This window comes from Diceros bicornis, chromosome 34 (assembly GCF_020826845.1).
Source record: "Diceros bicornis minor isolate mBicDic1 chromosome 34, mDicBic1.mat.cur, whole genome shotgun sequence".
In the NCBI taxonomy this organism is placed as follows: domain Eukaryota; kingdom Metazoa; phylum Chordata; class Mammalia; order Perissodactyla; family Rhinocerotidae; genus Diceros; species Diceros bicornis.
The window spans coordinates 35,682,493-35,700,306 of record NC_080773.1 but is presented as its reverse complement, the minus strand read 5'-3'; the positions used below and the strand labels follow the sequence as shown (position 1 = coordinate 35,700,306).

Genomic DNA, 17,814 nt, shown 5'->3' with positions numbered 1-17,814 from the left:
TACATTTTTATTACAATACTATAGTGATTTCATAAATTTTCTTAATCTTGTTAGTGTTAAATTAAAATGTCATTTTTTCTATGACCATATTGAACTGATCCCTGTATGTATAAAGTGACATAGTGACACCCCACCCCACCCCTCCGTCCCCATCTCCTCAAGCCAAGGCGGGAACACTGTCTACAATTGATGAAGATTCTTCCAAAAAGATTGTAATTTATTTAAAAATATGGTGCAAGCTCTCTCTTAACTTCCCTCTGCTTGACCTTCTGCTGAGCCAATTCCTTCTCTGAATTCCCCTTGCGGAATTCACAAATCCATGCTCCCACCCCCAGCAGTTTCCACTGAGGAAGTGACATAGCCCTGAGTCTTTCTTCCTCCTCCTCTCCCTTGACACAACAGTGTCCCTTTCCTCACAAGTCACATCAAAGCTGTGATAGTCAGCCAGTGCTCAGCCCACAGGTGAAAGCCTAAGGGAAGCATCAGGGAAATGAGGGGTAACATGAAGTCAATTGTGGGAGGGGGATCGGAGGTGAACATAGACTTAAGTGTTGACATCTCTTTTATCAATAGCTATCCTTGGCCAGCAATAGCCCAGTATATCACCATGTGGGTGTCTTTAGCTTTGTATCTGGAAAAGGAAGGATGGTGGGATCATGAATTATGAAGGGATAAAGGGGGAAAATCTAGGCAACAAGGTGTACTGGCTCTTGGGTTTGGGAATTATTGTGTGGCCAATAATTCCAACTGCTGGGTCCTTGAGAAGGGAAAGGGGCAGATGGAGGACACGTGGGGGAGGAGGGCGAATACTCAGGATGTCTGACACTCTCTCTACCGATCTTCGGAACTCAAGCTTCTTTCTAACTCTCTTGTATGGCGACACTTCACAGTTGATGACTGTAATTGAGGGGTCTGCTCAACAATGAGACATGTGGCAATGTATCCCTGGCTCAGCCCAATGAAAATCACTTTACTGTGGTCCTAAAGGTCCTTTTCAGCCTGGGAAATTCAGTTCTCTCCCTGTCAGCATATTCCTAATACTGGAAACTCAAGTACCCAACAGGAAATGGAACCAGCCTCTATAGAAGCAGTTCGATAGATACGAGAACCTGATACGAGTTCATCCTGCTTGTTTGTGACTTCACCTTATAAAAGAACCTCTCTATCTCCAGGAGACCTCTGGATCTACTAAAAATAATAAAATTTGTTACTCTGAGGCAAAGGAGTTTTAATTACGTAAAACATGCTTTAGGATGGGATATTGCTGCTTCAGAAAGAAAGATTTTCTTCCTTCCTTTACCTGGGATGGAGATTTTATTCTCTACCCTGTGCTTTCTCTTGGACTTGCAAAGAGCCTTCCAGGAAACAGGCTGCAAGCTAATAATCAACAAAATGCTTTCCTACTTATAGCCACCCGCATAGCCTTATGTTACCACACTAACAGCAACGACGATTTTAAGGCGCTTCCAGGTACTGTTTTAAAAGCTCTCTGTATTTTCATTCATTTAATCCTCACACTTACTTTGTGATCCTCTGAGAGCAAGGTACTCAAGCCATGTCATTTCAAAATCACCTAGAGAACTTGGAATGAATACAAATGCTCAGGCTCTTTCCTACTTCAAGGAGCTGAGGTCTTCTGTGATCTTATTTCTCCAGAGATTCTGATGCACCCCCAAATCTGAGAACATCTGCACTAGAAGGAAATGCCAAAATTAAAGAAGTATCTAGTGTAAGACACAACCATTTGAGATCCAGCAATCCTATCTAGAAGAAAAATAATAATGAGAGAAGGGCAAGCTGCCACTTAGCACAAATCTGTCCATCCAGCTGCCTGAGCAGATTGAATACCATGATCTAATGACTTGTTAAATTCAGAACATCCACACCTCAAATCTGTAAGGATTAACTGTGTCAGTTTGGCTACTTGGGATAATGAAGCAATCCAAATAAAAATAAGAATGAGGGCCGGCTTGGTGGCACAGTTGTCAAGTGTATGCGTTCCACTTCGGCGGCCCGGGGTTCGCAGGTTCCAATCCCAGGCACGCACCAATGCACCGCTTGTCAAGCCATGCTGTGGCAGCGTCCCATATAAAGCAGAGGAAGATGGGCACCGATGTTAGCCCAGGGCCAATCTTCCTCAGCAAAAAGAGGAGGATTTGCGACAGATGTTAGCTCAGGGCTGATCTTCCTCACAAAAAAATAAAAAATAAAGAAAATAAGAGTGAAATAATTGCCATTTTAGCATTAATGTTAATATAAAACAATTGGAGACTCCTTAGATAAACCACCTATATGTTGTAAATAACACAAAAGATAAGCTGATTTACATAATGGAATTATTTACAAGTTTAAAAAATAATAAAATTTATTACTCTGAGGCAAAGGAGTTTTAATTACATAAAACATGATTTAAAAAGTTGTATGTCACACTCCATGTTAGTTATGATTGCAGTGAAAAAGCATGACCCAATTTCATAAAGAGAGGCAAAAAGGGAAACTAGCAAAATTGAAGAAACCTCTGTTAATTTGGTGTGATTTTAGTTGGATTTTTTTCTTTTAAAAAATGACTCATTTTTTATCATGCATACACGTTAACAATAAGGAAAAGATTGTCTTTCAGATAGAAGTGCCATTTGGGAGAATACTAACATTGCAATTTGTCTTCCATCTATTCTGATTTTACAGACTATTAAGTGTTTGTTTCTTCCCTAATCCTTTTGCTATTACCAAAAAGTTTATTTTGCTAAGGATTTGAGATCCATCCCAGACATAAAGTCACACAGCAGAGAACATGGTGTCCCATGCTAACCAGGTACTGCCCAGGCGGACAGGCACCCCTCCCCCCCAAAGAGGTTCACCATCACATTCTAACCCTCCCCTAAAATTGCAGAGCTTGGTTCATATTGGGACACATTTAAACACGTTTTCCTGACCTCTTTTGCTCATCTTTTTATGGAAAAGAAACAACATCCTTGATATATTTCACATGATTAATATTTTAGGTTTTGATCGAATGTGTTGGTTGGGTTTTACAGAAGCAGAATCTGGCACAGGGTTCAGCGACATGTGATTTATTGAGGGGAAATTATCAGGAGAAATCGAAGGACAGAGAATGAGGCAAGGAAAAGAGCTAAGCAAGGGTGTGGCCTCATGAGGACTCTGCCTCAACCTGATCCCACACGGCGCTCCGCAATAGCACCACACGGTGGTCCCACCTTGAGACAAATGAGCAGTCCTTTTGTTACTCCAGGTCAGACAGTCCTTAAATATTCCCCAGCTAAACTGCTTTCTGTGTTTACTTTTTCTAAAACATTGGACTTACCTGTAATGGCAGGAATCCATATATGAGACATTTTACTTTGTGTTATTTCTGAACATTAATTTCTTATTCTGTTGGGGAGTCTGGATTGCATTGCTAGGGGCATTCTAAAAATCAATCTATTAATGAATAAAAACACTGACATTTTTACCAAAAAAAAAAAATTCAGAGTCCTATATTGAAATGCCTACAGTCTGTCTCACTTGGATGTTTGATAATTTCTAAAACAAAATATGTTCAAAAGTGAGATCCTAACGTTTCCTTCTAAGCTCCTCTATCTGTACCACCGCCACCCCTTTCCCATTTCAGTTAATGACAAATAGATCCTTCCGGCTGGGACAAAAACCTTGAGCCATCTTCGATTATAGTAATGTGACAGAGAGGCTGACTGGAGGTGGAGTAGCCAAGTTCTGACCTGAGGACATGGAGCTGTGTAACCACAATCATGTGCAGCTTCTAAGTAACAAAGATGCTATATAACGAGAACACAAGGCACCTTCTTGGAGTGAATTTTTATTGAATACATGTTTATGCCCTGATGAGGCAACTGGTAACATTGTGCATAATCTTGCTAGTAGACTACAACTAGCAAAAGTAATGCAAAGTAAAGCAAAACTACTACTTACAAAAGCAAAAGTAATTTGCTTTTCACAAATAGTTTTCAGAGATAATTTCAATTCTCCTGGCAGATACTATCATAGCAATTACAGCAAACAGATGGAGATCAAGAAAACCCAAACGTCTATCTCCAAGTTCAGATGGCCACTGTCTACACATTCTGACTGTGACCACTGCAGCCACTGTCCCAGCAGAAAATGAAATTTGGTAAATATCTCTCCTTTTCAAATAGATCTCAGGTGTAACACTATTAGAAGAAATGGATTATGCCTTGGAATATGGAGTAAGACATACTACATTGTGAAGACAGTGCTGCTCTCTGGGTTGGACACGATACAATCAGTGAGTATACAGGCAGGAAAAATGCATTTTGCGAGAGGAAAAAAGATAGCGCCTTGGCCACGTGATTCAAGGCTGCCTAATATCATCTCCGCCTGCTCTCCCTCTAGGACGTCTTTTCTCTATTGTCTCTGACCAGTACTGAAGCCCACAGAGTTGACTCTCAAGCTTCAGTCTCCCTGTAATTGAAAAACAGTAAGATAATATTCATTAGGTCTGATCTTTGAATGGACTCACCTTCTACCTGAGTGATATCGTAGTCTGGTGTGTCCCTTTAGGATTGCAGCTGTTGGGCACATGAAATAACGCACCTCTACATTTCTCCTGGTTGCGGAGGACATGCCCCAGAAATGGGGTGGGGGCCGTTTAAGAAGAAGCGAAGAAGCCTCGCCCCGCCCACAGAGCCTGATGATGGGCATCATTTCCCAGAGGCCCTCACTCAGGCGCCACGGGTAGTTTGCCGAGATTTCTGGGACTGCGCCCCTGAAGGCGGCAGGCAGAGCTGCGGGAACCATATTACCCAGCAGGCTCAGCGGCAAGAGGCGGTAGCTCTGGGCCAATGACAGCGCAGGACTGGGATCCCGCGTTGGGCGAGACTTCCGGCGCTGTCCTCGTGGAGGTTGTGTTGGCTGCTCCTGGGCGTGTGCTCGAGATCTGAGCTCTTGAGCCCGTGGCCGGCTCGAGGGCACGGGGGCAGGGAGCCGCAAGAAGAGGCGTAGTATGCCTCTTGGAAAGAGGCAGGGCCGGGGGTGGGTGAGGCAGTTGTGAGGGGTCAGCTGAGCCCTTGGACCTACCTCACAGGCCCCGGTCCGTGCGCAGGGCCCCATGGAGGCTGCAGAGGCGCCGATGGACCCGGTGCAGGTGAGTGGATGGCCCCTCAGGGCCCGGGGACCCCCAACCACGCGGTCCCAGGGCCCCCATATAGAGGACGGTGTTGTCCTGGGTCTCTTCACATCCACTAACCGTGGCTTTGAGTCTGAGAGCCACGAAATGTGGTCAATCCCGGCCTGGTGTCCTGAATCCAGGCCGGGGTTGATACAGAAGGGTTCCCCACGCTGTCCGTTAATGGCTGAGGTGGGGAGACGTGTCCCAGCCACATACACCAGTAGGTGCAAATATTGGGAGTTGAGGCGGAGCTGGGTGGAATCACAGGTCTCCATTTTGCCTGGTGGGAAGAGAGAGCACTGAGAGAGGAGTCAGGTCTAGAATGACAGGCTGAGGAACTGGGCCTCTTTTGAGGTTGGTGGGAGCCATGGAGGATTTGGAGGAGAGGAGGGCAGTGATCTGATCCAGGCTTCCTCTAGCCGTAGATTGGAGAGCAGACTAGAGGCTCAGAGGAGTCAGGGACAGCAGAGAGGGGGATCCCTGTACTCTCACACAGTACTTGGAACCTTGTGTTCCCCATATTACTCTCAGCCACCCTCCCAGCCCAAGCGTGGGTTGCAGCTGTGCCAGACAAGTTCCGGAGCCCATTGCCTGGGTTCAGCTCCAGGCTCTGCCACTGCCCAACATCCAGATAGTCTCCATTTCTTCAGCTGTGAAATGAGGTTAATCATGGCATCTTCTCTCTGGGGTTCTGGTGAGAGATGTGGGAGCAGAGTGTGAAAAGCACTGAATGCAGTGCAGGGCACCCAGGGAATGCTCGGGAAATGCTACTTGTGGCCGTTCATTTCTGTGATTTCTGGGGTCTAAGGAGGCCTTTGCCCTGGTCTTGTCCTGATGGCACTGTGAATGAGAGAGAAATGGGGCATCTCGGAATCCCCCCGTCCCTGCACGTCTGAATGAACCGAGCCTCAGGAAAGAGCTCATGCAACAGTGTAGAGACTGCAAGGTACATTCTGGCTATGTCTTTCCCAGGGCTATGACCTTGAGCAAGTCTCCTCACTGCCCTGTCTTCCATCTCTTCGGATCTAGAATGGGAATATTAACACTTCTTCCCCGATTTGAGGGAATCAGAGAGGGCACGTTTGATGTGTGTCCCCGAGTGTCCGGCACTGTCCAGGTAGCATCACTCTGGACACTGTTTTCAGGGAGCAGAGCCCCTTGTTCTGTGATGATCTTAGGGCTCACCCAGGGGAGTGCGGCTGTGTGGTTTCTTCGGTCTCAGGCCTGCATCCGGCCGAGGGCTGGGAGAAGAGGGAGATCCTAGGGGCAGACGCACAGTGGGAGCAGTATTTTTGGAATCGCTCCTCGGTTAGGATGAGAGGGCTCTTGGACAGGCTGGGAGCCAAGGTCACTGGATTCATCTTTGCAGTTGCCGTCTGTTTATTACAAGCAAAGCCGGCTTGCCACTCACAGGAGTAAATTCATTTTTCTGTTTAAGACACTTTTATGTGAAAAGTTAAGTGCAGTAAAGATTGGGTGGTGGCAGTGTGCAGGAGCGGGGTGTGCATTTGGATGTAAACACACAACAGTCCCCAGGTTTCTCTCTAGCATGTGACCCTGTTTCCTCTTAAATAAGCATAAGTTGTCTTATTTGTTTGTCATTCATTTGGCCCCCTCCCTTCATTCCAGCCATGTTCCCGCAGCCCCTCTTCAGAGAGGCCTTCCCTGGTTTCCCCTTCTAAAATCGCCTCCAACCTCTCTGATCTCCTCCCCCTGTTTTCTTGTCCTGAGAACCTTAAGGCCATCTGAAATTGTCTTGCTCAGTTACTCTGTTGCCTGTTGAGGATCTGCCTTCCGCCTCCCCAGGGGCCTGTGAATTCCTGTTTGCTGCTCTATCCCCAGGCCTAGAACAGGGACAGACCTGTAAGGGCCCAAGAGCTGCTTGGGGAATGAGTGAGGCCCCCTTGTGGGCTCTCACCACACCTAGAATACCTTCAGCCCCCCATGGCCTGCTGCAGCTGTCCCTCCGACTCCCCTGTGCCTGCCCCCATGTCTTGCCTTCCTTCCTCCCTGGCTCACTGCCCTCAAGACCTGCTGTCTTGCTGTTCTTGCTAAAGCTCCCCACCCCCACGCCCTGCCCCAGCACCCTTGTGCTTGGGAGCTGGCATTTTTGTGCAGAGTTGAGAGCTGGGTTGAGATTTTCAGGGTGCTTGAGGAGCAAAGAGGACAAATAATCCTAAGGAAACAGCAATAAGAGTGGGCTGTCACTGGGCCCTTGATTTGCTCAGAGGGACAGTTATGTTTCCTCTCCGTCAGTCCCCACCTCCTCAGAGTCAGGTTCTGTTATCATCCCTGCTTTACAGAAGAGGTTCAGAGACGTTTGGTTACCTGCCCGAGGCCACACAGCTCTTTAGTAGTTGAAACTCACAGCTTGTCCATCAGCTACCAGAGCCTGTGTTCCCAGCCACAGTGGGCTGGGGAAGCCTGAGGGTGATACCTCAGTTACACTTTGTGAGGTGGGCAGTGCTTTCTCCTGCAGATGAGCTTGGGAACAAGGAGGGCAAGGGGAGCCACCCCAGGCAGAGGGAACCTCGTGGACAGAGGCAGTGAGGGCAGAGTTGTTCAAAGAGGCACGAGAGGCCCTTGTGGTGGCCAAAGGCTCCGCCTACCTGCTGAGACGGGTCTTGGGTGCGGGGAGAGTCGTGATCATTTACCAGATGTTCACTCTCTGGGCAACTCACTAGAGCTCCCTGAGCCTCAGCTCGCTGACCGTGACTTGGAGCTGATGATGGCGTTTACCTCCTCCGTGGCTGAGGAAGGGTGAATAAAAGTAACAACATATGCAGAGCACTGTCTTGAGCCAGGGATGCATGTTTGCTTCTCTTGAATTCTCACAACAACCAGATGAAGTGAGAATTATTATTATACTAATGGGGGAAATTGAGGCTCAGAGACATGAAGTGGCTTCCCCAAGGTCACACAGCAGGCCAGTGTCCATTCAAGAGGTTGAATTCAAACCTGGGAGTCTGCTCCAGAGCTGGGGACATTTAATCCCTGCACCCGGGTCTGTGAAGCCCTCAGCCCCCTGCAGGCGCACAGCAAGGACCAGGGAGGCTCAGCTGCTGCTGCTGCTGCTGTTTTCATTGTTGGAATTGTCATCGTCATTTTCCCCGGTCCTCTGATGTCCCAGAGCGCTTACTGTCTGCGCCGACAGTCCTCACGGGCACGCCATTGTCTGTCATTCTCCATGGTTTCCACCATGAAGCCTTTTCTCTCAGCCACGTCCACCTCCCCCTTAAGCCCAGCACAGAGCTCGGCCCTCAGCAAGGCTGGGTGATTCGGGCCTGGGTCTCTCTGCACCTCAGCAGTGACTGAGTGACAGGCTCTGGTCCCATCCAACAGCACAAGGTGCATGATGCTATTGTGTTTGACTTTCCAGGCACTAGTGACCTTCAAGGATGTAGTGGTGACCTTCACCCGGGAGGAGTGGGCATTACTGGACCGGGCTCAGAGAACCCTCTACTGGAAGGTGATGCTGGACACCTGCCGTCTCCTGGCCTCTCTGGGTAAGGCTTCTCCTCGCCTCCATGCGCGGGACCTGCAGCCTGCTTCTTGCTTCCGTCCTCTCTCTCAAGGCCTGGCTGGTGGAGAAGGCCTCTGGAGCCACCCGCCCTCTCCCCTCAGTCCCTGCCATGTTCTGGACTCACCTCCTCTGGCCTGCTCTCCCTTTGTCTCCACCAGGGATCATTGGGCAAGAAACACAGTCCCCTGCGTGGAACGAAAGGGGGGTGTCTGGCAGACCCAGGAGCAGGATGCCCTGAGGAACCGCGTTCCGGAACTGGGAGGAAGCACCATTGTGCCCGGCTCTGGGTCTGTCGTCCTGGCCTCTCTCTCTGGGTCTGCTCGTGTCACTGTCTTTGCACAGCAGCTCTGGTGGGGGTGGGCACCTCAGCCCTTGCTCTCAGACTCTTGGACTTCTTGTCTTCCTTTCCTTTTCTCTGCATGTTTAAATCATGCCTTCTCTGGGGAGGTGTTTGTGTGACAGGAAGCACTTCCCTCAACCTCTCACCCCAGTGCCTGGCCATGCTCAGCCTGGGGTCCTTATTAAAGATTCCCACGAGAGGGAGCTGACTGAGCCAGCCTGGTTGAGTCAGATGACCCCACAGCCCAGTTAGCAGGGTCATGGGTGAGGGACTGGTCGTCCAAGAAGGGGGAGAGTCAGGCCGGTCCCCAATTGGTGCCTCCTCCCTTGTAAACAACACAGTCTCAATGAAGAGGCCCTTTGGGCCCTTGGTGTCCGTATGACCATCCCTTCTTTCCCGCGGCCTAAGCCACACTCTCCGCTGGGACTGCAGATGATTTTAGAGGACACACAGATGTATCACCAGGTGGCTTTGATGGGCACCCCAAGAAAGCCGTTTCTCTCTTGATTCCTGTCTGGAGAGTGTCTCGGTTCATGTCTTTCACAATGGTTGCTGATTTCTCCTTCAACAGAGGGAGCAGCCTCCCACTCTTCTGTCCCTGCATGGTCTGCATGAGCTTGCTGGGACTTAGAGCATCATTTTGATTTCATCGTTGTGTGTGTGTTTTTGTTTTTCTGAGGAAGATCAGCCCTGAGCTAACATCTGTTGCCAATCCTCCTCTTTTTGCTGAGTAAGATTGGCACTGAGCTAATATCTATGCCCATCTTCCTCTATTTTATGTGGGACGCCTGCCACAGCATGGCTTGATAAGCAGTGCATAGGTTCGTACCTGGAATCCGAACCTGCGAACGCTGGGCCACCGAATTGGAGTGCGCACGCTTAGTCACCACGCCACTGGGTCGGCCCCTCAATGTTGTGTTTTGATGGTAACCTTTCCTTTGTGGCAAGGGAAACTTATTCCCATTTTTGAGTGATACGAGATTCTCTTTTTGAAGAAATTGATTTAAGAAAACTAAAAAGTGGTTTTGTTTAAAGAGAAGCCATTAGTAACAAGTAGTCACAGCTAATGTCCCCTGAGCACTGATACCGTATCAGGCCCATTCCAGGCATGTGCCCTGCTCTGCTCATTGAATCCTCATGACGTCCCTGTGAGGTGCAGTGTTTTCCCAAAGCCGCCTGACTCCAAACCCAGTTCTCTCCCGTCTGGGGACCTCCTGCCCAAAGGCAACAATCAGACTTTGGAGCAAATTTTTTATTATGATTATTTTAATTAACCTATACATTACTCAGTGGTATAATTATATCTCTGATATTATTATTTCAGTAAAGTACAGTCTTAAGTATCCAGCCCAATGCATGTTTTACTCATGTACCTACTAGGGGGACTTGTGCTGGATCAATCTTTGGAGCATTCCCAGCCCCCAGCAGGCCCGCCTGCCCCACTGTGTAAGGAAAATACGGCCGTTGCTCTGAGTTTCTCAGGGAGCTAAATGCTAAAATTTAAGCTCAACTTGGAAGCTGCCCCTTCACAGTGAGCTGCCATCCTCTGCCTGCCTTGGTGGTAAAAGCCCTTCCCTTTGTGAAGTGACGCTGAGAGGAGACGCCACTTGGTGTCTGTGTAAATGTCTTCGTTCACCAGAGGCACCGTGTAGGTTTCCCTTGTGTACTCTTTTTGTGCTTCCTACAATGGCCAAGTTTGAGGATCACCAAGTTGGCCCCTCCCCTCGTCCCCTGGTCCCTAACAGTTAACTCCTCCCACTCACATCCCACCCCTACCTCAACGGCCCGCTTTCTTCCAGCTGCTGGCTCCACACAGGCTCTGTGAGCCCTTCTCTCCCCAGTGCGATGCTCAGTAGGCTGGGCTTTGGAACCAGGCCTGGTGTCAAACCCCGGCTTAGCTGCCTGTGGACTATGGCACGTTCCTGAGGCCAACCCCCTTCTCTGCTTTCTTGCCCCCTCTTCCTGGTGCAGGGGTCTGCTTTGGCCTTGTCTGGGTCCCTCACAGGCCCCAGAAGGCTGCAGCATTGAGTGGGGCTGCAGAACCCCTTGTTCACGCTTTTCTTCCCTCCACAATCAAGGCTTCCTGTTCTGAGCGAATGATGGGCTTCAGTCACCGTCTGCCTCAGGCTCCTGATTGGGGCACCATTTGCAAGTTGATGGAGACCAGGGCTCTCATCGCTCCCTGGATGCCAGAATCACCCAGGGGGCTTTGGAAACTCCTGATGCCCAGGCCTCACCCAGAGATTGAGTTTGAACTGGTCTGTAGTGAGGACCAGGCATCCCCTGGTGAGACACAGGGAGGGTACAACCCACTGACTTAGATTAATTAGGAAACAGCTGTGGAGGGAGGCATCCCTTTCCCAGGGCCCCACGGCTGTGTGTGGAAGGGGTGCGCACCTGCACAGCATGGGTCTGCAGGATGGAGGGTGTTGTGTAGACAGCCAGCACGACCCTCTGCAGCCTTTTCACCCAAGGATGGTGTTGGGGCCTGGGTTCCAGGCCATAGGTCAGCATTGTCTTTGCTCGCGTGGGAGCAACATCATGCTGAAACCGTCCCTGTCCTAAATACCACACTCTGTAGGGAGGTTCTGTTTTGTCTTTACAAATCACCTTTGTCTTGCATCTCCATGAAAAGGGTCTCCCGCTCCCAAACCAGAGCTGATCTCCCTGCCGGAGCCTGGGCAGGCGCTACAGACGGTGAGGGGAGGCCTCTCACAAAGCACCTCGCCAGGTGAGTGGCCAGGAGCTGGGCAGTGGGGGTCGCTGCAGCGACCGGGAGGGAACTGCTGCCTCTGAAATTCTATGAAAGCTTCTTGTTGGGACCTCGCTGGGGACACCAGTTTTAGTGAATGGCCCTGCCATCTGAGAAGCTGAGAAGGCCAGAAACAACCTTGAATGACCCCTCAGTACCTCTGTCTCCATCAGACCCCTCATCCAGCCAGCCCCAAGTCCTCCCCAGTTTACGTCACCCTCACCTCCTGAGTCCAGCCTGCCATGCCCTCCCGAGCTCCACCACCAGCACCCTGGTCCAGCTCTCTCGTCATCTCTCATCTGCATGATGCGAACACAGCCTGTTGTCTCCCATCTGCTTGTGCCTCTGCCCAGCTCTGTCTCCTGCAGCAGCTCTCCCGGCCACTCACCTTATTCCAAATCGTCCCCACTCCCCCCGCCACTGACGTCTCAGCCTGTGACCAAATTCATGTTGGAAATAAAGATTGCTTACTTCTCCTTCTTGCTTCTCACCCCTTTCAGACTCCTCCACATCTGATTGCTGCCTGCAGCCTCTCCTCACCTCCACAGAAGAGGTCTTGCCCCCAGCCGTGACCAGTTCGTGCACCAGGGTCTAGGTCACACCTTCTCCCTCCTCCTTGGGAACTCTTTTCTTCTCTTATTTCCTTCCTTAGCTCTAGAATTGCCTCTTATTGGTGTGACTATCTGTACAACCAACTTCTTAGAGGAGATGGTTCATTCTTGTAAGAAATGTCTACACTGGACTTCCAAACATTCCCTTTATCCATTATTTCTTTTCTTCTATTTTTTTAACTGAAGAGTAATGTACACACAGTAATGCACATAAATCTTAAGGGTTTAGCTTGATTAATTTTTACACATGAATAAATCCAAGTAACCACCGTTCACGTCAAGACACAGACCTTAGGAGGCTCCTCATGAGCCCTCCAAGTCAAGACTACCTCCTACAGAGGTAACCACCCATACTTGAACACCGTCAGTGAGTTCTCACTGTTCCTGAGTGGATATAAATGGAACCTCTCAGTATGTGTTCTGCCTGTCTTCTGTTGATCATCAGTATGTGTATGAGATTCATTCATGTGGTTGCAGATCGTTGGAGTTTGATACTTTGATGCTGTGTAATATGTCATTGTAGTAATATTTGCAGTTTATTTATCCATTCTCTGGTTGATGGACATCTGGGCTGTTTTCCTTTTATGGATGTTAGGCGCATCACTGCATGAGCAGTTCTGGTGGGCATGTACCCAGGACTGGACTGGCTCGGACATGGCATAGGTGTATATTCAGCTTTTTAAGAGAAACCACCAAACAATGTTCAGCATGGTTGACCGTCCCACACTCCACCAGCTGTGTATGAGTTCCATTGCTCCACATTCTTGTCAGTGCTTCCTGTCATTTCATTTTTCTTTGTGGCACTTTAGAGGGGATTCTCGGGACCACAGCACTGATACTGATGTGCTTCTTTCTTATCCCCATACCTCCAGCACAGAGATAACCATTCTCCAGAATTTGGATTTATTATTCATTGCTTCATCTGTGGGAAGTTGTTATTACAAAATCAATATCCTTGTAGATGTAGGGCTATTCAAATTTTCTATTTTTTCTTGTGTCAGTTTTGGTATGTTTTGTTTTTTGGTCAGTCCACTTCATCTAAATGTTCAGTCCATTACTTTTTTAAATTGTTTCATCATACCTGTGTCTATGTATGTGTGTACACTTACACAATATGTTGTATAGATTTTTTATAAACTTTATAAAAAGAGTATTCTATAGTTATCTGGGCCTGGCTTTTTCATTCAGTATTATGTTACTAATGTTTATAATAGATATAGCTGTGATTTACTCATGTTCTTCAGCTGTACATATGCTTTTGTGTGAATATACCACAAAGTATTCATTCTCTTGGACATTGACTTTTTTTCCAGTTTTTCACTCTTACAAACAGTGCTGCCATGGAAATTCTTATACAGGTGTCCTCATGCATATGTGCAGAAGTTTCTCTTGATAATGTTCCTAGGAGTGGAATTTTGGATGACTAGGTACTTGAAATATTAAGATGATACCCATTGTTTTCTGAAGGGGTTATAATAATTTTCTCTTCCCCCAGCAGTGTCTGCGAGATTCCGTTGACCCACATCCTCTCCAATAGTTGATATTGCCAGGTGCCTTTATTTTTGTCAATCAAATAGGTATAAAGAGGATCTCACCGTAGTTGTGTTTTGCAGCCCTTCGTTACTCAGACGGTTGAGAAAATCTTCATTTCTTTAGTGGCCACATGTGTGTCTTTTCTTAATGTCGGTTCATGATTTTTTTGCCCATTTTTCTATTAAGATGGCTGCTCTTCTCTTTTTGATTTGTCAGTTTTTGTATATTCCTGATACTAATCTTTTACCCCTTATATGGGCTGCAGTTGTATTCTACTAGAGTTTAGCTTGTCTTTTTATTTTCTTTAAAGTATCTTTGATTAAAAGAAATTCATATTTTGTTTATTCAGATCCATTTATCTTTTGTTTTATGATTCCAGCTTTTCGTGTCTTGCTAGGAATCTTTCCCTACACCGAGGTCAAAAAGATACTCATTTCCTATTGCTTATGAATATATTTTAAATTTGACTTTTTCCATTTAAGTTGTAATGAATATGGAATTGTCTTTGTGTATGGTGTGAGGTAGAAATACAGTAACTTTTCCCCATGAGGGAAACCAATTTTTTTGCTCCATTTGTGATATCATCCCTTCTTTTCCACTAATCTGCTAGGCTACCTCTGCTGTATAAGAAAGCTCTATATATTCATGAATCTGTTGCTGAGCACTATTATTTTCTATTGCCAGTTTTTCTATATCTGTGCCAATATCACAGTGTCTTGATGTCTGTAATTTCATCATGAGCCTACCACCTGGGAGAGCAAGTCCCCTCTCCTTATTCTTTTTTCAGTGATATTCTTGGCCCTTGACTCTTCCATGTAAATTCTAGAATCCACTTGTCAAGTTTCATGGAAAATCCTGTTCTCTGGAGTGGTAATGAACTTACGGATAGATTTGAGGAGAATTGATAACTTTGTTATTAATTTCTCTATTTGCATAGATTAATATCTTCTAGTAAATATTTAAGGTTTCTCTCTCTAGATCTTGTCTGTTTTATAGTCACCTAACTGTTCCTCATGCACAGTTGATCTGATATGTCCCCCAGGTCCTGCTTACCCTCAGCCTTGTAGGCCCTGTCCTGGGAGTGGGCACGGCTGTCCTCACTGTCACCCATCTGAACCTTGCCAGTCGGCACCCTGTCTGTATCTCTGTCTACCCCCAGCATCCTCTCATGCCCTGCAGTTCCCTGGGCATCCAGATTCTCTCTAGACTCTGCCCCGTTGTACACTCGGTCTCCTTTGCCTGCAGTGCCCTCTCACTTTCCATATCTGGTAACTCCTCCTGCTTCTTGAGGACTCAGCTCTCAAGACACCTCTTCTGGGAAGCCTCCACCAGTGTCTCTCTCCGTCTTATCTGGGCTGCTTTAGATGCCCCCTTCGCTGTGTTCTTAGCACCACATAGCATTCTTTCTTAGAACAAACACAGCACACACAGTGTTATCATTTCTTTCCCCTCTGGACATTGAAGAAGGGACTCCACTCTGGCCCCTGCCCCAGATTCTCCTCAAGGTTGTCCCTTTAAAGGTGTCAAGAATCCAAGGACCAGTAAAAAAAAAAAAACACCAACCTGAGTTTGAGAGATGTGAAAACCCAGCGGGTATCAGCGGGACTGTTGCCACCTGCCTTTTCCCACGGGCTTGGTGGTTTTGTTTCTTCTATGTTGGCATCACTAATAGGCTTCTTTTGTGTATTGAATTCCCTTCAGGTGGCAAAGCAAAATCCAAGACCATAGAGCCTACTGCTTCTCAGCCATCCTTGTTTGAGGGGTGCTCATTCCACAGGTCACTGACTCAGGAAGACTCCATGGTTTCCATTTTGGGGCAAGCCAGGGAACAGGAAGGACCATCAGAAAAGCAGAGAGGGCACTTGAGGGCAGGGACAGTCCCCCTCAAGGAAACCCCCCTTGGAAAGATGATCCCTGAAGGTGATGATTTGGGAACAGCTGACAGTCTGTGCTCAAACAATTTCCAGGAGCTCACCTCTCCAGGAGACCCTCGCCGTGAGTGTGAATCACGCGGATCAAGGAAAGATCCCTTGATTCACGGAGGGAAGAACTCCTACAAATGCAAGGACTGTGGGAAAGGGTTTATCAAGAATTGCCGCCTTCTTCAACATCAGCAGATTCACACTAAAGTAAAACTCTGTAAATGCAGAAAGTGTGGGAAGGCCTTTCTCAAGAAGGCAGACCTCACTGAACACTACAGCGTTCACGTTGGAGAGAAGCCCTATGAGTGCATGGAGTGCGGAAAAGCCTTCAGCCGTAGGTCACACCTCGCAGAGCACCAGCGGATTCACAGTGGAGAGAAGCCCTTTGAGTGCATGGAGTGTGGGAAGGCCTTCAGCCGCAGGTCACACCTCACAGAGCACCAGCGTACTCACAGTGGAGAGAAGCCCTATGTGTGCAGTGAATGTGGAAAGGCCTTCGCCCACCTCTCTGATTTTATTCGGCATAATAGAACCCACACTGGGGAAAAACCCTTTGAGTGCAAAGAATGTGGGAAAGCCTTTTGTGACAGCTCTTCAGTAACTCGACACATGAGGTGTCACTCTAGGGAGAAGCCCTATGAGTGCAGTGAGTGTGGAAAGACCTACAGCTATAGCTCAACCCTCACTACCCATCAAAAGATTCACAGGGGAGTGAAATCCTACAAGTGTAACAGATGTGGGAAGGCCTTTTACCAGAAAGCAGGCCTCAGTCAACATCAGAGAACTCATACTGGGGACAGACCTCTTTAAAGTAACTATTGTGGCTAATCATACTGCCAGAGGAAAAATATGACTTGGCATTTGAGAGTTCATACCTAAGAGAACCCTGTCCTCCCTCATATGCACAGTCTGTGCTGTGACCATGGCGTTACCTTTACCTGTAGCTGAGCCCTTGCACTGCAGAGACTAGAAGCCAGTCTCTCCCAAAACACAACTTGGTTCTCAGCAGACAGACCTCCTTTCCACACCTGAGAGCTCTATTGCTATCATGTGGCTCACTCAGAGACCTGGGCCTCAGTTTATCCCAAAGCAGGAGTGATGTGCATCCCAGTGGATGAAGGATCCCCTTCTTTCATGGTCCATGTCTCCCCATCTCATTCTCTGTGTTCCGAGGGACCTGCTGTGCTCTTGCTGGTATGATGGGCAGCAGTTTTGAGAACCTCATCCTTTTTTTCTGTGTATGTGAGGAAGATCGGCCCTGAGCTAACATCTGCCAATCCTCCTCTTTTTGCTGGGGAAGACTGGCTTTGGGCTAATAGCCATGCCCATCTTCCTCTACTTTATATGGGACGCCGCCACAGCGTGGCTCGACAAGCGGTGCGTGGGTGCATGCCCAGGATCCGAACCGGCGAACCCCAGGCCACCGCAGCAGAGCGCACGCACTTAACCACTTGCGCCACCGGGCCGGCCCGAGAACCCCATCCTTGATCGCCATTACCCACACAGTGTCCTGTGTTGTGGAGATACATGGGTGACTGAGACATGGGCCTTGCTTTCTAGAATGGGAAACACACGTGATAACGTGAGGTGTGGGGTAGCAACTCTCCTGCTGTGACCATAATGTGTCTGTGGTCTCCATGGAGCATAATGACGAGCAGGGAAAACTTAGGCGTGGAGGACAGATGTGCATCAGGAAGCGTGGTCCAGTGCCTAAGAGCTTGGACTCAGGGGAGAAGTGGGATTCTGACACTTCTGAGCTGTGCCCTTCACCAGCTGGGTGACCTTGGTCATGTCGCTTCCCCACAGGCCTCTCTTCTTGTCTGTAAAAGTGGGAAGGTGTACATTAAACTGTAAAGCACAGGAAGAGGAACAGACGGCATACGCAGGACAATACCATGCAGACCCACGAGGGAGGGAGGAGCCCCAGCTCAAATATGGAGAAGAGCATTCCTGACAGAGGGAACAGCATGTG

At 48.1% G+C, this 17,814-nt stretch overlaps 1 protein-coding gene across 1 annotated transcript; it reads left to right on the top strand.

Moving 5' to 3' along the window:
- The first annotated feature begins 15,827 nt into the window (after positions 1–15,827).
- On the top strand, positions 15,828–16,812 carry LOC131397747 (zinc finger protein 599-like). The gene is made up of 2 exons (XM_058530802.1): positions 15,828–16,488; positions 16,787–16,812. The coding sequence occupies exons 1-2, from the start codon at positions 15,828–15,830 to the stop codon at positions 16,810–16,812; spliced, it is 687 nt and encodes a 228-aa protein (XP_058386785.1).
- The last annotated feature ends 1,002 nt before the right edge of the window (positions 16,813–17,814 follow it).